The following is a 23,757-nucleotide window of genomic DNA, read 5'->3' on the forward strand; positions in this document are numbered from 1 at the left end:
TGTAAAGAGCACCAGCTTACGTTGTGATGATGCCATTCAAATCTTTGTCCTGTTATACTTGTAACTGTTTTAAAGTTTTATATTTAGATATTGAAATTTTGTTCAGACAAACCATGCTCGAGGAACACGAGCGGCAGGAGTCAGTGCGTACTGTTTCACCTGGAGCGCTGCCACTTCCAGCACGAGCTGCTCATGGCTCTCCTCCGGCGCGACCTCCTCGTCCTCCGGCACTCTACTCGCAAGTCAACCGCGAGCGACAGGTAACCTCGCTTATATACCGGAGGACAAAGTAAACCGAATGGTTCTTAAAGAGCAAATGATCTCTTCCATCAGTGCCACAATATTGCACAGGTCACTCTAGACAAGACTACAGAGAGCAAAAAAAATTACTCGTTAGGAAAACTGAGAAACTTCGTCACCTCACTAATCACACGCCATGTTCACACTTAATCAATGTTTACTTTAAAACGGCGAATATGGATTTATCGTAAAAAATATCAACCTGTTGTATATCAACTAATTCTGGGAAAAAGCTTTTTTGGTTTTTTATAAGTCCAAAATTGCAATAAATCTCTTTGTTTATTTTATTTGTGTCTGGTAGATTTCGTGACAATCAAGAAAACTTAAAAATGAAAAAGTTAATATTTCTTTAGTTTATTTTTCTCTCAAGTCATTTCGGTGGTAAATGTAATAACATTTTTGCCACGGAAACATAATGATGTAATAAACACCAAAAAAATTCTTTTATTTAAATATTTTCTGTGAACGGTGTAAATCTTTGACAAAAATAGTTCATTTATCCTACCCGTTTTTTAATTTACAGCAAACATATTCAATAATTAGTTTTTCGACTTTAATTTAAAAAAATCGCTCAAACTCAATTTTTTTATATATAAAATTAGTTAATTGCTCATTTAATTCTATGGATATAATTATAAATTAAAAATCTAAAATCGTTTACTAAAAAAAATTATAACTGACAATAAAATACTAAAATAAAAATTTAAAATATTAATCAATAAATACATTACTAATTGTTTGTTTTATGTTAACGAACACTTGGTTTTGTGTTCAATTTTGCAAATGCATTTTAAATCAACTCACAACGCACTTAAGTGTTTCACAATGATATACCATGGAGCTATCAATATTTGCTTTTCTTAATTTATATTATAGACGAATGTTTGTAATATAAAATTTAAGAATGAAAAAAATTCTTTTGTTAACTTGGAAACTCTAGTAGCGTCAGTATTTATAGCTCCGTGTATTGTGTATGTAACAACCTCACCCAATTCATCCAACTAACCAGGAGTGGGCCCGACGTCCAAGGTCCATTGTTTCTCTCAACACTGAGATGACTGACACGCATTCAGTTACGGAGGTCACCGACGGATCGCACGCAAGGATGTTCCACATCAAGGTAGCAATGGAATATTCAATTATTCTGCGAAAATGCATCTTTTTTGGTATCTTTGTTCTTTTGTGTCGGTCAGAAAATTGCTTGTGTAGATTATTATAGTGTTACCGGGACTGCTATCCTTAAGCTTGCGAGCGGCGATAGTGGCGCTCATGATCACCTCCCTTACCGCAGCACTTTCCTAAGGCGAGGTACAGCGGTTTCGGTAGCACTATAGTAAAATATTTTATTTATTTACTTCCTTAGCATGCTTTATATAGGTTTCTATAGATTTGAGGCTACTATTTGTTTTTTTAGATTAGGCTTTCGCTTTTCTTCTATGTAAGATATTATCGATACTCTTTATATAAATCTGCTATAGCATTTACGAATCTGCTACTGCTGTTAAATCAGTTATCAACAGGGGCTGTTACAATTCTACAATAGGAATTAAAAATCTTTTATAGCATTTTTATATCCGCTGCTGCTACTAGAATAGTCATACCTGCTGAAGCAATTTAGACCTGGTGTTTTATAATCCTGCTAAAGCAAACAAAAACCTATTATAGCATTTACATGTCTGCTACTATTAGTAGCAATTACGTATTTGCTATTGTCGGTGGAGCAGTTATATCTGCTATAGCAGTTACAGAACTTGTTCATTATAATCTTGATACACATATTAAAATGCTGCTATAGCATTTATGTATTTGCTACTGCTGTTAGAACAATATAAGCTGTGTAGCGGTTCGAAGTTTGCCATTTAATTGTAATTTTTTGCTTTTACTGTTTATAGTTATATTTTTAGTAGATTTATTATATTTAGAGATTTGGGACACTTGGGTTTACGCTTGATTATTATATTTATTTAATTTATCAACAACGTTATTGATTTATTGGTAAATGTAATTAAAATATGTCCAGAAACCTCCGCCTCCGCCGCCCATGATGACGGAGCGTTTGGAGACAGAGGAACAGGAGATGACACTGGAAAGCCTTGAGCCTATTCCGGAGGCGCCAATTATGCCAGCAAGGTAATAGCTCAAAGTTATTATATTTTATCACTAGAAGCTATAACATACTTCACATTGCCAAGTTATTGAACTGTAGCAATCTAATAAAAAAACACGTATTTCAAAGTGATCACACATATAATTGTTTACTAAAAGATGATTTCTATTGTGACTATATTTTAATTGGTTCCGTTTTTGTGGGCCTGTCGTTACCCTGCGTTGTGTATGACAGGGAAGTTCTAAGTTCGTTCGAGTAATAATTTTCACAATTGTATATTTTTATTTACATTTCTCATCATTCATTTATTCACCTTTCTTTCGTCACAGTGTCTTTCATGCCTTTTCTTTCCTTTTATTCGACGAGCAATTCTTTGAGCTTCTTCGGTGACCTTGGTAAAATGAAATTGTATTATTAGTAAAATATTTACAGGAAACCAGAGATAACTTCTCACGTGGTTGACGACGTTTTCCTTCGCACGATCACGGAGAAGAAGACGATAGAAGACATTGAGCGTCACAAGCGCCTGGTGACGGAATACCGCCAGGTACCAGCGCCGCCGCCTCAATTCGACGTGACGATAAGGAACCACACGCTGCCAGAAGCACAATGGGAGAACTTCTCTGACATCAGCAGCGCTTCTGGAATGACTCTTACGCCGAAGATGGAACGAGTTCCATTATCGCTGCCACCGCAGAAATACATTGGTCAGTAATTTTTTTGGTCTTCTATAAATGGCGTTCATAAGTTAGTAGCTATGTTTATGGTGACAAATAGCGGAGTATAGCCTAGTCTATCAATATAGATGCAAAACCGTAATAGAGCTTTCATATTTTTTAACTTATCGAACAAGTTTAGTTTAGCAATAAAAGCAGTCAAAAAAATAAAATATGTGACTAGATGTATACACAACGAGATATTTTTTTTAAATAAAACCACTGTTCCACAGATTACTTTTAAAGGATAGTTATATGAGAAATATGTGTTTAAGTTTTATCTTTACTATACTAAATATTATTTAATATTATCTAATACTGTACACATGGACATTATTTAATAGATAACTGTTAAGTATTTTTGCTGAATTTAGCCGATAGTCAGCAGGATTTACAACGCCATCTACTGGCAATTTATGTAAACTTATTAAAATTTGTGTTGAAAATTGATATCATTTATTTAAATTACACAAATTATCTTTCTTTTGTTTATGTTTTTTCTTAGGTAAGGGAGGGCCTGATTTGTTCTCTCCGGAATTGATTAAGCAGACTGGCAAGGTATACCAGCCGTCATCTTCTGATCTTCCTCTGCTACCGGAACTTCCACCAGCTCGGAATCCGCTGTACAGAGAGGAAGATGACGAGGACGTACCAGACCCTACTCCAGCACCACCAGTACCATCTAACTGGACTGTTCTCACAAGAGTACTGAAGATAGATGCCCAAGACGAGGTTAGTGCAGAACTGTACAAAGTTTATTAATGTATTTACTTATTTGTAATTAGTATACAAGTTTTACAATTTTTGTAGTGAATTCTCCGTTTAGTTTACTGTTTACTTATTAGCCATGTGTTATTTGAAAAAAGAATGTATAGTATGATTTTTTCCCCTCCGTGTGATGTTTATATAGTTTTCATTATTATACGTTTTCTACACAGCTCGTAATTTAAACTAATGGAGCCAAAAAATTTATTCCTTTATAAATATTATTTAGATTTTTAAAACAGAGTATTTTTAGTCAATATTAACATAAAACAATTTAATTTTTAAAATGAAAATCTAAAAGGGAAAAAAATAATACACTCGTAATATAAAACATAATAACATTATATGTGATGATTTATGGAGATTTTTTTGTGTAGAACTTGAATATTTCAATAGTTTAATAATTAGTTTAAAAGTACACAAAAAACGAATCACACGTCACATAGTAGTTTTAAGAATTTTTTTAAGTGGTAATAAAGTTTAGGAATGAATTGATTCTCTTTATTAATAAAATTGTGCTATAAATTTATACAGTAAGCTTTTGTTACTATTTTATTTAGCGAGCGTTGTGGTCTTTCGAACCTGTCTAACTACAGATCAGAAGACTGTGTATTCGAATAATTATAAAAAAGTTTGTAAGACCTAAAAATTTGTAACATAATAAATGAAAAAAAAATTGCAATTAATTGAACCAGAGTAACATTAAAAAGATGAGAATGTAAAACATATGTAGTACGCTCTTATAATAGACAAGTAAATGACAGTCCATTTACTTGCAGTCAATGACGAAAAAAATAGAGTATATTATATAAAAAAAACTATATATATTATATATATATAAAAAAAACTACAACGCTTGTTAAATAAAATAAGCGTGTATATAGTAACGAACTGTTGTTTATTGTTTAAATTTAAACAATAGTAAATGTGACTATAAAAAAACCGGTCTATGTTTGTTGTGGGCTCTTCTCAGATCAGGGTGATATTTGAGTCCTCGTAGATTCAAGTTAAAAGATATTATTACAGGAAGTTCAATGTGATTATAGTCTCTGAAAAAAGAACTCTTTTGTCATACTTCTCATGGCGTACACACATCAAAGTAAATGTAATCTGTACAATATAAATAAATTAATAAATACATAAATAAGTCCGCGATATAAATGTTTAAGGTACTTTCGGAAACGGAGCGATCCTACCGGCTGACCCGCGAAGAACGTCTCCGTTGGCGCGAGCTGATCACCCACGAGAGCACCCTACGTAGGGAGCTAGCCAGGTCCTCCACACGCGAGGACTTCATCAGGGTGGCGCACGATCACCGCTTCGCCCCTCTCTACTCCCCGCCCAAGTGGGAAGTCATAATACGCATTCTCGCCCCACCTCCTGATAGGCCTAAAGTAAGCATGCGTTTATCTAATAATCTAAGACTTTATAGCTTAATTTGTACCTTCAGCTTTACTGTTTCTTTTTTTAATTTTCTTTTGTTTTTAATGGCCGTCGCTTTTGGGGATCTTTCGTTCCCTTATCTTATTAATATACTTAGGGGCAGAGTTATTATTTTCAATAATTATTTTAACGCTCTCTCTCTTATCCTTCTGAAGTTCTCTCTGTCTTCTTTCTTTAATTTTCCACATTTTCTCTCATCCTGACAGCATTTTGCCTCCTCTAATTTTATACAAAAACCCCCTCCATTGTATACAGGTATAGAATACAGGTGTAAAAACTTTATAGAAGTGAAATATATAATTTATTTGCTTTCAATTAATATATAACATAGTATAATAAATTAGGTATCAAATAAATTATAATATTATGTATTTAAATTGATTTTTGTTTACTTTTTATCTCTGCAGACATTATACTGCTAGAAGTTATTGGCCAATCGCATTAAAATAAAAATAATCAGAATAATCACTTTATATACAGTTGAGCAATTCATTCACCCCTTCAAAGATTATACAACTGTAACCAATCATCCTGTATATAACATTTTTCAACAATAACTTTGTTTATCAACTAACACAGATATGGCAGACATGTGATTTTCACATGACCGTGTCACATGTCACACATTTATTGAAACACTTTGCAATAAGATTGATATCTGTATTAATTAACTTTGTATGTTTGATGTAACATTTCGGTTCATCCTGTAGAACCGTTACCGCAAGAAGACGGAGTGGGATTCGCGTTCACGGCGCAGTTCTCTGCCCACCCTGTACGAGTATGACAGCGATGCAACCTCCCTCCGTGAGCCACAGCGGTCTCGACGATCCAGCTATCGTAGCGACCACGTGGATATGAGGTGACCATCATTTATCTAGTTTACGGACAGTATGACGTCACAAAATATTCATTTAAAGTAAACCTATGTATATTATATTACGAAACTTTTACGTCATTTCTCGGCCCAATCGGTTGTTCTATCTTTTGAATTTTTAAGCTACCAAATCTATGGTTTTCGAATAATGTCTTTGTTAAGTTATTTGAAGATTTTTTTTTAATGGAACATCAAATAGTGTCCATTTTTATCACAGTCTGAGTTTCCGTACTCAAAGTCTGAGTTCAAATATCTTTCATAATCATTTTAATGCCAATTCGTAATTTCAAGCTTGGCTTAAAATTAATACGGGAAAGATATTAGAGTACCAACGCTGGAAACTTTTACTCTACGTACTGAAGTATAACAAAGCCCGTAAAAGCGCTGATTTTTACTAAGGGCGTCCCTTACTAGTTATTTGTATTTTTATGGTCGACCGTTACAGATCGGAATATTGAATGAAGGTGGAGTTTGAAAATAAAATATACACTCACACAGTATTAATTTAGCAAAATAGTAAACTGAATATTTAAATTACTCCATCCATTCTGATTACTGGTTGCGAAAGTTTGTACGACTGCCTATGTCAAACTAAAGCGCGAGACCAGCGCCAGCGCCATCTATCGACGTCGTATGAAGTAACAACGTTTTGAACGCCATCTTGTGTCAAGTACTTTAATCTTTGTACGCAGACTCATAAATAATGACTCTTCAAATAACGTTATCCCTTTATGGGTTTTGTATAAATTAACTAAATTTGTCTTAAAGGTCAATGTCAGAGATGATGGTGGATTACGCGAGGGAACAAGCCGACACGCAGTCTGAGGTATCGGCGGGCACTCTATTGGGCCGCTACTATGATGACGATAGCGACAATGAACAACCTTTCAGCCAACATCCGTGAGTAATATAAATTCATCATCTTTTTACATTACTCGAATAATCGATACCGCTCTTGAACATAAGATATTTATTGATCTACTTCTCTCTTGTACTTCTGTCTTGCAGTTAGGTTATATACGCAGCTTTGTATGTTCCCACTGCTTACGCTCAATGTTGGTTACAGTTAATTGTCAAACAAGAAGCCCGACATGCTGTTTATTGATTTCAATTTGTTCACATTTATTGTTTCAAAGAGTTTTTCTAACGTTATTACTAGATCCTGGTCTCGTCACTCTTTAAACCGGTCTGTCAGTCAACCGTCGTTGGCGCGGTCCAACACCGAGGTGATGGAGCAATGGACGGCTCCAGAAGGTGACATCACACCCACTCCTGGCCGTCGGATTAGAGGTAACATTACATCTTATTTATTTTAAAAAATTATACAAATTTATTTTCAAAGAATTTTTCTACCTGTTAACAATTTAAGCGTTGATGAATGAAATACATAATTCTGATTATTTAGTTATTGTATATTCTTTATATATATATATATATATATATATATATATATATATATATATATATATATATATATATATATATATATATATGTAGATACAAATTTTGTCCAAAGCAATTGTAAAATTTCTAACCCCCAGCAAGGTTTAAGTGAAGTAGTTTGCTAGTCCTTAAGACCGTGAAATTTATAAAAGCCAATAAGAAAACAGTATATATCCAGAGTGGAGAAAACAAATAACTTATTGCTTAAAGGCGATATAGCATTATATCTTAAATACGTAAACATTGCTTTCCTGCTTAGCGATATTCATAGTCTCTGTCTCTATCTCTCTCGTAAGAGAAACCTTTTGGAATCTAAAACTGTCTTTTTTTCACAGGTGCTCAAGGATTGACAACTTTTACTTCGTCCGAAGTTAGAACATTCCAGGCGTCAAGGGAATGGCGCGAGTAACGGCTGCAAGAACGAAACAAAATCCGCCAGAACATTTATAATAGAATTAACAATTTACAGTTTAAATTAATAAGGATTCAAGTCATGTACCATTTTTAAAAGGGAGTTTAAACCAGTGGTTTCCAAAGTACGCTCTTCAACAGTTAAGAATCTCCGATATCCTTTAGGTTCTTCGTGAAAAATAAAAGCGCACAAGATTTAGAATGAAGTAATAAAAATACTATCAAATAATAATATTGTGGTATTAATATAAATGTAATAAATATTTCAACACGGCCGTTCAATTCATTGTGTTCTTTTTTTAAATTGAGTTGCGCGATTAATAAATATCTTGAACAGATTTTTATTTACATTTTATTTTCATATCGTACTGTTTCGTAAGTAGCTTCTTCGATCAAATATAAAAAAATTAGATAAGTAACAGTTTGAGAACCTATGGTTTAATCGAATGAAAATGTATAATTACAGATAAAAAATGAACAATATTAATTATCTATGTCAACGTATGTATTTCTGTGTAATAATATTGCTACATTTTCACTGCCATTTGAAAATGACTCTGTAGTTTTAAATGAAAATTTTAGCTAGCGTTCGATTTTGTGATGTTTATGATAAAAACATTCCGTCCGTATGTGATAGTATTTTCTTTATATGTATATGGAGACACCATGTATATGGTTTAAAAGGAAATAATTTTAATACAGATTTAAATGAATAATTCTATGCCTAGTAAATAATTTTCAGGAGGTATATATAATATAATACGGAAACTTATCATTTTTCAAAACTATTTCTATCTTTATCCGTTTTTAAACTATACCTTTATTTTAATAAGCGATGTAACTTAACTTTTTTTACTATTTTGATAACTTAAACTATGCTCGCTTTGTTTAAAGAGTTAAATTGAATTTTAAATCTTTTTTTTATCTTTATTATTTGTATTTTAATTTACCTTTTTTCTTTAATCTATATAAATTGTGTCTTTAAACGAGTTGAATATTACTGCAAAACGCTTTTATTTACTAACCATGTGCCAATTATATATAATTTTAAAAGAATTCTTATATAAAGTAATGTAAAATTTTAAAAACGTGAACAATTTATAATCTGATACAGAAAGTTCTAAAGGAATGCTTCAATACTGGCAACGTATTTTAATCTACTCAAATGTAAATAAAAAAACGCGTTTTTCAATGGGATGTCAAACCTAGCAGACTTGGCAAGACGTACTGTGTACATTTGCTTCTTCTTCTTGCTTTTTCTGCTATGTGATGTGGTTTCGGTAGGCATGGGAGTTCGACAGTAGCATAGGTTATATAATAAAATTAACAAAACCCGAGAAAATTACTATAACAAATTTTAATAATTGACAGCTCTAGAATTTTCCAGAAGATTCTAGACACTCACTAACGGAGGTAATCAAGTGGTGCTAAGACATTAAGTTTTTTTTTTGCTTCAAAACTTATTTTACAGTACCGATTTGCGATTAAGTATAACATTTGACATTTGTAATCAATAAATACCAAGTTTAACAATTTGTTTTTCGTTTCATTCCATATAATCCAATATCATTGAGTTTAAAATGGTACTGAGTGTTTATATTTGGTACGTTATTAGCAGTGGTAGTCGAGCGGTAAAGGACTGAGATTAACGTTCTACGGTCGCGAGATCGATTCCCGGAATACAAAAAAATATAATTCACACCCAGTGCATTATTTAGGATTGTCACTGCTCACAAACAAGCTACCAGATGTTGGGTAGCTGCGTCCTCTGCGTACCATAATATCACACTGCGATTGCTAACCTGCCTACCATGCGTGGTGATTATGGTATAATCCCCATAGATATCTTTGGGGGAGACAATGACGTCCTTGTAAGCGACAGACGATAAAGTCCCACACCCAGGTAACTGTGAAATACATAACTGTAGAAATGTATATTGTAAAACTTACTAAGTTGAAGCTTACTTGACGGAATTGTATGTAATCGACTTTTAAATAAAGAACCGGATACATTGTGCTACTTATTGGAATATAATCCGATAGTAACCTTATATCTGTGGAATGACTCGTCACAATATCTATGGAAACATAAGGGTTTTTTTATCTCTCTTTTCCACGTCTTATTTTCGGGACATTGACATACACCCTTCTACTTACACCTTCCCTCTCTCATTCTTCACAATTTCTATCATTCAACATACAGTATTCACCCAGATTACAAATACGTATCGCCTTCCATCCCTCATCACACTTCTTGTTACACGGTTACAAGAAGTGTGAAATGTCACGCAAGAAAGTGTGGCGGCTTTCCTTGTTTTCCAAAAGGGAAGCGATGTTACCGCAAGCAATGTTCCTACCCATTTCCACTTCGCTAGTCACTCTAAACCTTTCAGAGACATACGGGTTATAGATATGAAATTTGGTAAGAATATTTCTTGTTTCGAGTACAGGTCAGCTAAAGATTTTACAAATTCTACTTGCAAGGGGGATTGAGAGGGCGTTCATTATAAAAATTGCTTGTTTTTATACTACAGCTCTTTTTGGCATATAAATTGATAAAAATATTTTTTATCGGTACGGATTTCATCAAACTACAACCACAAAAACCAGCGGGCCACTCGAAGCGGGCAGAGACGAGTAGAATGTGGTAATTGATATAGTTGAGGTTTTAGCTTAGACATCTGTCAATTCATATAGCTTCTGCTTACGCCATCTTGCTTGAGGCTTTAGTAATCTTTCGAGCTTGGTAATTATACAAGATCTAGACTAAATGCCTTCAACGCTCTGCTTTTAAATCCTGGTGAATACAGTATTTATATATACAAATAAAAGGGAGAGGATCGGAAAGCGTCTTTGGTCTACGTTGGTGTCATTGATAGTTGAGGAACTGACCAGTTTAAAAATTATCACATATTAAATCCGCCGCAGAATAATATACGTACGTAAAAAGATGTATAAAGTGAAAACATTCGTAAAGTGTTCCATTTTCGGATTTAAATATTTATTTTTATTTTTTTTTTAAACCGGCCAGTCTATAAAACTTTAGTGTCTTCCTTGTTTACGCGTAAAGGTGGTTTTGATAATCATTTTTAAAGTGATGTTTTATAGCCCTATTATTGAGGAATAAAATCAATTAATTTTTATTCTGTTAACTAGACTTAGAAAAAAAAAGATTGTACACTTAGAGTATTTACATAAAATCTAGTATTAAAATAAAAGTATTCAGTTATCAAGTTTTTTTTAAACGATAAATTACGTTGAAAAACACACACAAAACAAGGTTTTAAACTTCACGGACTCTTTGGCTCCGTAAACTCAGTTCAGATAAGGCTGTAAAAGAGTTAGGCAACTACTTCTACAGAGAAAGTGCAATGCAAAACAAGTTTATGATAAATGAAAAGATTTTATTTTGAAATTGGTTAAATAAATTCAAAACACTTTAAATATCCCAGTTGACGTCTAAATGCACAGTTTAAAAATGAATAAATTCGACGGACATGTTAGTTAATTTCGAATTTAACTACGAAAATTCGTGTTTAATTTTATAATGATCACATTTACGTGTGTCTACGTGATGACAGGATTGATTTAATTATAGAGAAAAAAAAAACCACTAAAATTGTGCAACATAGATAATAAATAGTTTTAAAATTAATAATATTTTACAGCGTGATATTGATACCTAGATAACAATAGATTTTGTAAAAACAAATTTAAATTTATATTTAAAACCGTCAACAGCGTCACGTAAAGGCTAAAATAATTAATTATATATTTTACAAAGATATTAAGCGTCTTACACGATAACTCCTAATATTGTGTCAATGTAAAACTAATATGAAATTCAAACGTTTAATTTTATATACAAATAACATCATTAGGCCTTGTAGTCGATTTGGGACAGCGCCCATTGCAATAGTAATCAAGTCTACCTACGATATGAATTAAAGTTGAGAGGTCCCTTTCATATATTTGGCAATTCCTTTCGGATCCATGACACTTTTTGGCATCCTCCTTTATGTTTTATCGTCAATTACGCGCACTTTTAAAAATGACTATTATCACATCATACAGTCTCGGACATCAAAAGTTTTAATTCCACTATTTTATGTCCATATCGTTGACTTTTTATCTAAAATTCAATACTCATTTTCTATTACCTACACCATTATATATTGAACACTTGTAAACAGATTTTTAAATTTGACTGATGGAGCCGAGAGACTGGCGTCTTCTATTCACCTGCTTCCAAAATCTTTTCTCCATATGTTTCTCCTGTAAGAAAAATGCGTCAACGTATGTTTTTGCAACTTTAATCTAAGAACGTGTTTAATGTATTTCAAAAGGAATGTGCATAATTGAGTGATATATATTTTAAAAAAGGTTAGGTTTTACTATGGGATTTTTCAACAATAACATTGATTTTTTTCAGCTGTCATATGGTTACAAATGCACAGTTTCACTTGCCATACAGCGACCGAAACTATGAATTTATTTAAAAAAAAATTCTCATCATAACCTCACGAATTTCAACAATTTATTAGCAGTCCCAATAGTGGAATTTAAAAGAACTGTAATATTTCAGTGGGCCTATATAAAAGATAAAGTTTATCTAAAATAAAAAGCCAATCCGATACATAATTAAAATGTGACAGAAAATTTTGAAAAAAGAAATTTTCTTCAGTTTACACGGGCGTGTTGGAATTGCTATTTATGCAATATCATTTTTATATAATATTTATATTTATATGTTTCTATTGTCCCGACAGACTGTACTGCCAGATGTTGTTGGCCTATCGCGTTAACATATAAAAAATAAATTGATGTAACATATTCCAGGGCGATTACTTTATTTATTTTCCAAATGTACAATAAATAAATAAAAAATCCGTGATCGATCAATACTAACTGATGTAACTGTTAAAAAAAAAACATTTTTTTTTGCAATGTCTGCATTTTAAAACTTCGAAGCGGACTGTCAAACGTCAAGTTCAAATGGTAAATTTATTTTTAATTTCTGAAGTATCTGCCCAATTTTTTTAATTCTTTAAAGATTTTGCACCGATTTTTTTATAGTATGTTACATTAATTTATTTTATTTCATGTAAATACGAACAGATCAATAACTGAACAGACAAAGTCAGATAGTAAACAATAGTAATTTTTTATATTCGGTTATATATGATTGTTATCGAAAATCCTGGTCCGTTATTCATCTCAAAAAAGTTCTTGTTGAAAAACCCACAATGAACTTACATTAGAATAATATACCTAACTACGTGGAAGAATAAAAGGAGGGATTGTAAAACGAGAAATGGGATAGGCCTTTAAGCAGTGAAAAGCGAGCTGGGTTTTTATTAAAAATATATTTTTACATGAACACTTGTTTCCAACAAAATGGACAGACAGATCAGTTCGAAATGCCTAGCATGTTAAAGAAGCTGGATTTAAACTCTTAATACAAGCAATGGACAGTTGACTTCGATAGCTTCCTAAATAACACCATACACTAATTCTTATACCCAAATAAGTTGAAACATCGTAAATTTAATAACAACAATAACCTTATTTAGTATATAAGAAAGGCATATCGTTTGGCGTGTAAACTATAACAAGAATTTTATCACTACTTACCTAGTTTTATTTCTAATTTTTACGTAATATTTAGACAGATTAGCTTAATCATGTTTAAACGTGTTTAACGATGTTTAAACGTGTTTAATCATGTTTAAACGTGTTTAATCATGTTTAATCATGTTTAGTCATGTTAAATCATGTTTGTGTAGATTATGAGCAATAAGTATCAATTGTGAATAAGTGAAAATTCGTGCTATGTATATTTTTCGTCACCTTTTATCGTTAGTTATTAGTTTGACGTTAATAATTTAGTCTACAACATTAATTTCGTAAATTTATATTGTTACTTTTTTAAATTTGCCAATTCATGTTTCACCGTTTAAATCCAGCCGATTGGCGTCGATGCGTAGGCGCTGCTAAATTTGTAATGAGCTATTTCATTTTGTCGTAACTATACAGGGTGATTGATGATGGATTCAAAAGCTTTGAAGGGGTGAAATTATAGCTTATTAATTAGCAAAAATATTTAAAGCTTTTATACCTGTTTACAATCAGTCTCTATAAAATGATAACTCTGAAATAGACACTACGAAGTCTGTAGGGACATATAGTAAACGATAATTAATTTTAATATGTAGTAATCTGAATTTTGAAAACGCTTTTTATTACTATATTATTACTACGTTATTTATTTTTGAATTTTTGGTTAGGGTATACCGTATAATAATTGACAGCAAATAAGCTAGATTTTGACACTCTTTAAAGTTTTTATATTAAAACCAATCACCCTGTATGTTTAGCCACGCCTACTTTCAAAAGCTGTGTGCGAGCAATGTTACACAGAGCCATTAACAAAGCAAATCTTGTAATATCCGTGGTTGCTCACGGTCGTGCGTCGTGGTGAAAATGGCCTCTCGGAGCCCGTCGTGAAGGGTTCACGGCGCGGACTATCGGATGACGCCCGGCGACGGAGGAAACCCAATCTGCACACAGAAGTCCTTACCTTACTAACTACCATACTTCAACAAATCAAAAATATTTTGTACCTTAAGAAACCAAATATAATAATTAATGTATATATCTTCAGGTTTAATGCATTAAACAAAAATCCTTTATGTGTTAATATAGCATCGTCATTCATATTTAATTCACATCTAATAGATTCAGGCGTTACTTTGCGGAATTCCATTCCAAGTAAGAAAGGGACTAATATATAGCTACTTCCGCTATGCGGCAGTAGTCGTGCAATGAATTGCACCGCCCGCCAGCCCGCTCATATAAGCGCATGCGGCAAACAATGCGAATTACACAACTACCACCGTTAATTCACTCAACACGTGTTTCACCCCTCCACGGGGCATCCTCAGGAATAATGTTACATTACGGAAGTAGCTATATTAGTCCCTTTATTATATTTAATTCAGTCACAGGATGTCCACTATTTATGTCCAATAGTGGACATCCTGTGACTCTCCCATAGATTTCCAATAGGACTATTAGGTATTATTAACCAGGTCGTCTGTCCACATTCTAGATGTACGTAGTCTCCACTCCAGAACGTTGAGGCCACAGATTCCATATGTTCTATGCACTATGTGGCACCCATTGTAATTAGGCAATTCGTTGGTTTACCTACACGAATCTCCTCATTTATGATACCATCTTATAGTAACAATGTAATTAACGATTCCGGAACACGTACTTTATGTAAAAAGATGTGAAAAAATCGATATGTCCTGAGACAATAAAATTCTAATTACCTGTGACTTACTTCAATACGCATTGAATTCGTGGATAACCCGGAATCTTTTTTCAAATGAGTGCTTATATTCAAGAAATGAGAATACAGTGTATAGTTAAAAATGAAATAAAATCTAAGCGAAACGAAAACAATGTCATTATAAGACTTAAAATATAGAAGAACGTGTGACCACGTTGTGAAATAATTATTGCAGGACACACGCGTATTTATAACAACATGATTATTAAAAACATACTGTTGAGGGTAGACAAATATATAAATAAATAACAACAAATCGAAGGCCAAAGTCGCGCACACACAAGCGTTAGAAGTTCAAAAGATTCTTATATATTTGCGACTTTATTGTATTGAAAGTTTATGGCATCACCCTTAACTTGATGCTAGAGTTTCTGACATCATCATCATCAATATTAAAGACTTAGTATACCCACTGCTGGACATTGGGCTCCCCCATAAATTTAATGTAGAACCGTTTGGAAGCGACTTGTATCTTTTGTTGCTGACATTAAGCTTTCTGAAAACGTTCTGAGAGCTTTCTTATCTGTCATCGGGAGTGAAATCACAAGAGACTCCAATCGACATTTATTCATCATCAGAATTAAGTTAGTGATGTCACCAACTCTGATATCACGCTATTAAAAATATTACATGAGGTACTTTGCCCGTGAAATACAATACAATAAAAATCGGTAAAAAAACTTTTAAGTTAAAAGGTTTTTTAAACGGTTTTATTTGATACCCATATTGTGGTGGTTGTGGTAAAATATGTACATAGTCCGATATTGGAACGGCGTCCATCTTGAATTTTAAATTTTGACATAATCATTGTGTTTTATTAGTGTAGCCCTTTCATTTGATACCCATATTGAGGGGGTTAAGGAAAAATATGTAATCCGCTATTTTGTATCGGCGGCCATCTTAGATTTATAATGTTATTGATTTTATTATATTGTACTGTCATCTAAATTAAATGTGTGTACCAAATTTCAGATCAATCTGACGACGGGAAGGTGCCTAAATTTCAATTTCTAATTTTAACCCCAAATTAGACAAATTCCGTACGGGTCGAACTAATAAATAAAACCGTTTAATAAACAAGAATACATACATCTTCCCGTTCTGGCATTGAGAGCGCGTCCGCGAACGCATCGTCTGAGCTTCCGCTCGTGCCAGTTGCTCCATCTCCATAAGTTTCTCGCTTTCTGGAACTGAAATTTTCCAACTTAATTAATTTTATTAACCAACGACACATGAGACGACTCCACGTTTTTTTTTTCCTTAAAGTATAATTCTAAAAGTTAGTTATTACTTCTCTTTGACTTTTTCTCTCGCTTACATAATTTATTTTTCAATTATTTTTATTTAATTGAAATGATATCAAAATAAAATCAAAATATTCTATATTCAAATAGGCTTGTGAAAGCACTTTCGAAACGTCAATCAACATATAATATCGGCATCGGCAGCATCAACTCGGAAGGCAGTTCTGCTGAAAAGACCGGCGAGAAACTCAACAGTTGCTCTTTACGAATATAATTTTATAAAGAGTTCTTGACAATAATTAGCTTCCTGAGAGAACATCAACAACTTTTAACTCCATATATTTTATGAACATCAGTATCGTATTATTGGATAGAATAATACATATCTAATAGATTCAGGCGTTACTTTGCGGAACTTATATATAGCTACTTCCAAACACCGTGTTTGGGAACATTACTTCTGAGGATGCCCCGTAGAAGGATGAAACACGCGTTGAGTGAATTAACGGTAGTAGTTGTGTAATTCGCATTGTTTGCCGCATGCGCATTTATCAGGGCGCTGGCGGGCGGTGCACTTCATTACACGACTACTGATGCATAGTGGAAGTAGCTATGTATTAGTCCCTTTCTTACTTAGAATAATATACTTTTTTTAAATCTCTCTAGTGTCAGACATAAAATAGGTAATGAAATTTTATTTTACATATGTATACCTTGTGCCATAATTGTTTTATTTAATTTTTGAAGACGAAAACTAGAAGTATACAATAAAGGTGATGCTGACAAACAAAATATTGTTATAGATATATAGCGACTATTACGTCTCGCAAAGAAACCTCGAGCTACTATTTAAATATATATAAACTAAATACTTCTATAAACTTTACTATATCTCAGTTCATCACAAAATCTCAGCTTACAGAAAGTATTGATAAACATAAAATTGGAATTTTTCGTAATAAAATAAAAACAATATTTTAAAGACGTATCCTAACATTTATACATATTATTTTTTATTTTGGATTATTTACAGTTATCTCTAGTATAGAAATGCTACAAAAGCCCTAAGGACCATCATAAAAATAAAGCACAAAATTTCCTTTTTCGTAAACACTTTCACGTGTCCTTAATACATTAGTTTTTAATTATTTATTAATTATAATTTTGTAAATTTTGTAAATTTTGTATTTAATTTCTTAAATTTTGTATTAAATATTGTAAAAAAACACTAGCGAGATTCGCTAGTGTTTTTTTACAATATTTTTTTTTGCTTTTACTAAACGCAGACAGTTGGGAGAGGGTTGCCGCTATTTGATACGGATCTTTCCTCTCCTAACTGCGAGTCACGACAGCGTTTTCATTATTTATAATTTTTCTTATGGGTAAATACAGCTTGAATTTATACATATAAACAATACAATTTGGAAGTTATACTCAATTGTAAATTAACTCGTACTTTATTTTATTTCAAGTCGCTGCCCAAGCGCTACAGACGGTTAAATGCCTTGAGCTTTAGGACAATGTGCCGAGCCAACTCTTCAAAAGATTCTGCCGTAGATTTTTCTTAAGGAGGTTCGGTAAGTTGAACGGAGGTATTTCGATATTTCATTTGTTGTATTATCACTTAAAAGTCTTTTGCATAGCTGCCCGATTTTTTTAAACTTTTTGTTTGACTAATATTTTCAATTCATTGCATGATTATTCGAAGGCACGAGGTAATTTCTCGTAAAAACCTACAGCATTGTCGACAAAACAGAATATTTTATTATACTATTCACTGACTACTTTATTAATTTATTTTGTGAGAACTGCTAATGGTAACCGTAGATCTATCGCTGTAAACCTTGCCAATACTATAGATAAAAGTTTACTTAATGGTATGTGAAGAAAATAATTTTGTAATATGATCTTGCGTCATACTTGATCTGTGCTTAGTTTCTTGAGTCAAAGAGACCCTGCTTGTGTCTAGCAAGCTGTGAAACTGTGACAACTTACGCTTCCAAGCATATACAGAACTGCGCGAAGTAGTATGAGGGACGGTTCGGTGCGGGTTGACTCGGCAGAGAGTCACCGCGTCGGCGCTCGCCACGCGCCGGAGCAACGACCGTTGGCACGCCACGCGAAACGACCAGGGGTCTGACCCGCCACCCTGAAACATTCCAACAATACTTAGAGAATTCCTAATGGTTTTTCTAGTTGAGAGCACGCAGAACTTTTTTTTTCCCAATCAGACAGTCGTAAAGCTAGCTTGAATGAGCCGAAAACCGCATCTAAAATATAATCTCTACCATTTTCGCGTTAGAAAGTTTTAACTAAAAAAAATTAAAAGTGATAGGACAACAGTGAAAACAAAGCCTCTATTTTCTCATACAAACTATAAAGTAAATTAAAACAGTTGTTAGAAATTTGACTTCCATCAAAATCGAAGATATGTTACGATGCGGTATTGTCAAAGTATATGGAATTTTGAGAGTAAGCTTTGCAAATATTTCTGATTCTGTTAAAAGCTAATCTTTCAAATGTCTGCTACGGTATTAAATAAATTAAAAATATATAAACACTATACGTTTTTAATTTTACGGCATCACACTAGAGAAAAATGCAGACCGTTCTAAAAAGAAGGGGGGAAAGGGAGGGCGGTGAATTGTTGCTTGACATGTCTATAGGGGTTAGTTCCATTTTTTTAAAAATGGAAACAAATGTACGATTATCATATTATCATACGGAACCCCTAAAATATTATAATAATGCATCAATTACTACTTTTGATGTTAATACCAGATCTATATTATCGGGTAAATATACCTCTTGTTCTGCTAGCATATCCTTCCCCTGGTCCAAGGCCAGTCTCATTTCCGCTCTGGGACTGAGCCGCTCTTCCGGCGATCTGGGCCTGGTTTCCTCCTGAGGAGTGGGTTCCGGGACTGAGGGGGGCTCCGAAGCTGAAGGAAGTAGGAAGAAATTAAAATAAAAACTTATTTTTATTTATAATAGTAACATTTGACATTGGTCATTTTCAACAAAAAATAATTGTTTTTAACCATTATTGATAACACTGGCGGTACACGTGACTCTGTTGCTTAAATAATTAAATTTATCCAAATAAAATTAATCAATGAATAGGTTATGTGCCTGTTGGACTATAGGCCTAAAGGTTTTGGGGTGATACCACAAATCTATGAGTGTGGCATAGGACGCCCACCTTGTAGGTAAACAGACGACATTATAAAGATCATCGGGAGAAGGTGAAGACAGGCCGCTTTTAATCCGCTTCAACATTTTTAATCTTTGAAGGAGGCTTATGTTTAGCAGTGGAGGTTCTGGGGTTAAAATGATGATGATAAAATAAAATTGACCGATGTCATAATTTCACAAAATTCAATTACTATTGGAAGATGTGTTAAAACTGCCGATTTCAAGGAGCAATCAAATTGATTGCAATCTTAAATATATATATAATATATCACACAATACTTAAATAAACATCACAGAATAGATACGTGAAAAAATAAACGTTCCTTCGAAATTCGAAAATTTAAAAAAAAGTTTTAAGGAAACTCGATGTTTATAAGATGATAGGCAATTGCCATTCTTGTTGTTGTCGAGAATATGTACCCATTTCCTTAACGCCAATAGACTATAGTGTCCTAAAATATATTTTATAAATGACGGAACTCTGCAGTTTCAGAAATCGTCAACAGATGACGCTAGTTGTTCGTAAACATGTGACAAATATATTTAACTGACCTGGTGACAGCTGATGATGGGGCGTTGGGTTGTGGATGGTGGTACGCTCGAGTGTGGAGGGCGTGCTGGCTGAACTGGCTGAGCCCCGACGAGCGCCAACACCAGCACCGGCTCGCTCCGCACATTCTTTTGAAACTAGAAATTGTATATGTGATATAAAATTTGCTTTTAATAATAATCCGACATCGATACGTGATCGAGATAATAAGTAGAGTTATTGGCTCAAGATACAGAGGTTGCTAAGCTTGGCCGTGAATGGATTAGTGAGGGAATTCCCACACGGTGTTAATTCTGGATTTATATGTGCAATACGCATAGTAGAGAGAAAAATGACAGGAGCTATAAAAAGGGCTATTATTTTGTGATCACACATACTCCAAGAGTATTCAAGAAAAAGAAAAACCCTGATCCGATGCTTTTGAGCGATGGCCCCCAAATATAGTTATTATAAAGAGCTACATACTAAAGCACCATCAGTGCAAAGCAACCTTAAAATCGAAGAAGCAAATGGAAATAGGAAAGTAGCATTTGCGAAGGACATTAAAAAACCAGGTGAACTAGAAACATTGGCAGTTGTTGATGATACGTAGCAACGGACACGAAATGCAACAAATCTGGCATTTCAGACAGATGACAGTTTATTTTCGACGTGACGTCTTTTTAAGGCATTCTTCAGCTTCTTTTTGTTCATGAATACAACAATTATCTGAATCACGCACAGCCTGATGAAAAATCAACTTGTCTCTAAAATCTCCTAATTTGATAAAAGAAATTTCATCAAAAAATCTCATACTTTTTCCGAATCAGCAATTCCTGAAATCGATAATACTGTGAAAATTGCAACACCTGTTACCTTAAACGCAATAAAAACGACTTATGGTGCAGTGGAGTTGAATGAACCTTCTATCCCTGTTAATGGAGGCCACTCGTTTACTTTGTCATGTTTGGGATCGGAACTTTATTGGGCAATAATTTTTTCATTGTTACTATTTTATTTTCGTTTTCCTCTCTCATCCGTCACAATTTCTATTGCTACATCTTTCATTTATCAAATTTTTTGTTACCTTTCTTTCATTAACATTCGTTACACGCATCGTCTCTCTTTCATCGCTATATTCTTTGATATCATTTAGTTCATAATTTAAAATTCATTTTTTCTGTTTTTATTTTTATTTAACATTTTTTAAAACTAATGTTTTTTTTTTGTTTGTAATCTTCTTGACTACTTTCCTGCAATAGTTTAGGATTTTATGGCAGCGTTCTTTATCTTCTATTCCTATGATTGCATTAGCTAGTTAAGTTAATTTGTTTAGATTTTACCATATTGTAAGGACGTCAAGGGCACTTCGTTGGTCGGTGTCCGATCTGGGGTCAGTTCTGCGTCGGCACCACTTCCCCCCTCTCCAGCATCCGGCGCGTCGCCCGCATCCCCGTCCTCTGCTATTAACATCACAATCTTTTACAGACCTAATACTCAGTCAACTTCTATAAATTATCTTAAACATAAACAGAATGCATTAACTGCAATTGCTCATGTAGCAAATAATGTGCCTATGAAAGTCAAGTTAAATGAAATAGCTATAATTAAAAATAGAGTTTTTTTAAAAAATTAATTACAAAATATAAAAAACATATGAAAACTTGCCACATGGACTATGGTATGAAAAAGGTGTTATATGTGTTAGTGCATAGCCTGACATTCATGCAGGTATGACAGAAATAAAGGGAGCTGACAACATCTAACAAATAATGGCCATTGGGGATATTTTTAAAATCATGCATGGTCCGTGCATTCCCGTGTATTTACGTCCGAGCGCATCCTTATCTTCAACCTATACGTGTCGACGTTTAAGTTGGATTTCCATCTGAAGCTTATTTATATCTGGAAGCTCTACAAAGTGATATTTGAAAGAGAATGTATGAGTCTTTTGAGTAAGGCATAGTAGTGTGGCTCCAGTCGAGGACTCACCTGGCCCTGAAGCAGAGAACGGCCGGCGCGGCGCGTCGAAGCAGCCGTCAGCACCGAGGCCACGCCCGCTGCCCTGCGCCAAGCGCCGCACCAGCGGACCAGTCACAATGTGAGACATAACCTAGCTACGGTCTACACCTCAAAGCGATTTGCCAATGATGATGACGGCATCCCGAGCGGCTCTTGCACAAAGCAACCACGTCACAAGAAGCCTATATATCTGTATCCATGTAGATGTGTGAGTATATTTCGGAATCAATTTTCGAATCAGGAATTCCAAATGATATTGGGTCAAAATTTTGAAAACCAGAAGCAAGAATTCCCTTTAGATTCAGACACAAATTTTGACAGTTTTAGTTTTTTTTTTAAACCAATTATCAAGTTTAATGATGAAAGTATGAATAGCTCGATGAATAGATGATTGTGCTTTTGCTTCGACTTGTAACGGCTACATAGTTTTTTAATCCTGCAAATAAAACACCGCAATTCCAAGTCCAACGATTCATTTTTGATATTATGCGGGTAACATGCAATGGACATGCTTTTCATATTTTAGGAATAGGGTCAATAACATGCTTTCTTTGTTTTTTTTATATCCGCTTATCGAAAATTTTATACGATTCCACTTTTCTGGAATTTTCGATAAAAATTTCGATAACTTCACAACATTCCAAACGGTCGATACTAACGGCTCTATCACGACAAGAATTTACTTAAACCATCCATTGAACTAGTATTAATGTCATTTTTATATGATGTTAGCAATAAACTCACAAAATACTTTAGAAATATTCACCTGGTCGTCAGAGTTGGTGGGTGTAGGCTTGTTGTTTTCGCTGTCACTGTCGGAACAATCTTCTTCGAGCAACGGCTCCAGTCTTCTCCTAAAAACATCCCTACGTTACACGTTAACGTTAGTTAGTTTGTTTAACTCTTGTCATATTTTGTATTGTTTCTGCTCTACAAAAGCTAAATTTTTAGCATAGAAATACTTTAAAGCGATATAATTGGGAGAACAGTGCTAAATTACATGCAAAAGACAGGGTAAAAAGCAGGATCAAAAAGGCAGAATCTAAAACTGAAGCAGCTAGAAGCTCAATACAAGAAATAGAATAAAGAGATCTGTTCACCTAGGTAATAAAGGCCTTAGTGTTGTAGGTCCTGTTATGGTTGGCGCCATTAACAATTCGTCCATCATTAGCTCCGTGTCGTCATCACCTGCGTATGATGATGATGACTTCGTCGGTGACTGCAACGGTAAAGCTTCTGTTCATTCGGTTTTGATTATTACAAGCTTAGATCGTTTAGTTTGATTAGGAACAGAGCGCATGGGTAAGCTGTGTGCTTTGGGTGAATTGTATAACATCATCGCTTATAAACA

At 33.8% G+C, this 23,757-nt stretch overlaps 2 protein-coding genes across 4 annotated transcripts in view; one reads left to right on the plus strand and one right to left on the minus strand.

Annotated features, from left to right (window-relative positions):
- Window positions 1–9,584, plus strand: part of pot (papillote) — a 101,928-nt gene extending 92,344 nt beyond the window's left edge. For 2 of the 3 annotated variants that reach the window (XM_068772660.1, XM_068772661.1), the window contains exons 11-20: window positions 107–260; window positions 1,310–1,420; window positions 2,321–2,430; window positions 2,840–3,114; window positions 3,629–3,855; window positions 5,058–5,282; window positions 6,042–6,190; window positions 6,974–7,105; window positions 7,365–7,495; window positions 7,984–9,584. In XM_068772660.1, the coding sequence (XP_068628761.1) occupies window positions 107–260; window positions 1,310–1,420; window positions 2,321–2,430; window positions 2,840–3,114; window positions 3,629–3,855; window positions 5,058–5,282; window positions 6,042–6,190; window positions 6,974–7,105; window positions 7,365–7,495; window positions 7,984–8,057 (1,588 nt within the window). In that variant the 3' untranslated portion in view covers window positions 8,058–9,584. The remainder of the gene's footprint in view (window positions 1–106; window positions 261–1,309; window positions 1,421–2,320; window positions 2,431–2,839; window positions 3,115–3,628; window positions 3,856–5,057; window positions 5,283–6,041; window positions 6,191–6,973; window positions 7,106–7,364; window positions 7,496–7,983) is intronic. The other variant, XM_068772662.1, reaches the window with a different exon arrangement.
- Window positions 9,585–12,256: 2,672 nt separating this feature from the next.
- Window positions 12,257–23,757, minus strand: part of PsGEF (Protostome-specific GEF) — a 91,934-nt gene continuing 80,433 nt past the window's right edge. The window contains exons 23-32 of the mRNA XM_068772457.1: window positions 23,507–23,625; window positions 23,173–23,272; window positions 22,377–22,449; window positions 21,728–21,847; window positions 20,408–20,542; window positions 19,466–19,602; window positions 18,656–18,809; window positions 16,507–16,606; window positions 14,523–14,619; window positions 12,257–12,334 (exon numbers count right to left, since the gene is read on the minus strand). Of these exons, the coding sequence (XP_068628558.1) occupies window positions 12,257–12,334; window positions 14,523–14,619; window positions 16,507–16,606; window positions 18,656–18,809; window positions 19,466–19,602; window positions 20,408–20,542; window positions 21,728–21,847; window positions 22,377–22,449; window positions 23,173–23,272; window positions 23,507–23,625 (1,113 nt within the window). The remainder of the gene's footprint in view (window positions 12,335–14,522; window positions 14,620–16,506; window positions 16,607–18,655; window positions 18,810–19,465; window positions 19,603–20,407; window positions 20,543–21,727; window positions 21,848–22,376; window positions 22,450–23,172; window positions 23,273–23,506; window positions 23,626–23,757) is intronic.

The sequence above is a fragment of the Battus philenor genome, unplaced genomic scaffold (assembly GCF_028537555.1).
Source record: "Battus philenor isolate CCGP_79_NKW_IND1 unplaced genomic scaffold, ilBatPhil1.0.hap1 SCAF_5, whole genome shotgun sequence".
Taxonomy (NCBI): Eukaryota; Metazoa; Arthropoda; class Insecta; order Lepidoptera; family Papilionidae; genus Battus; species Battus philenor.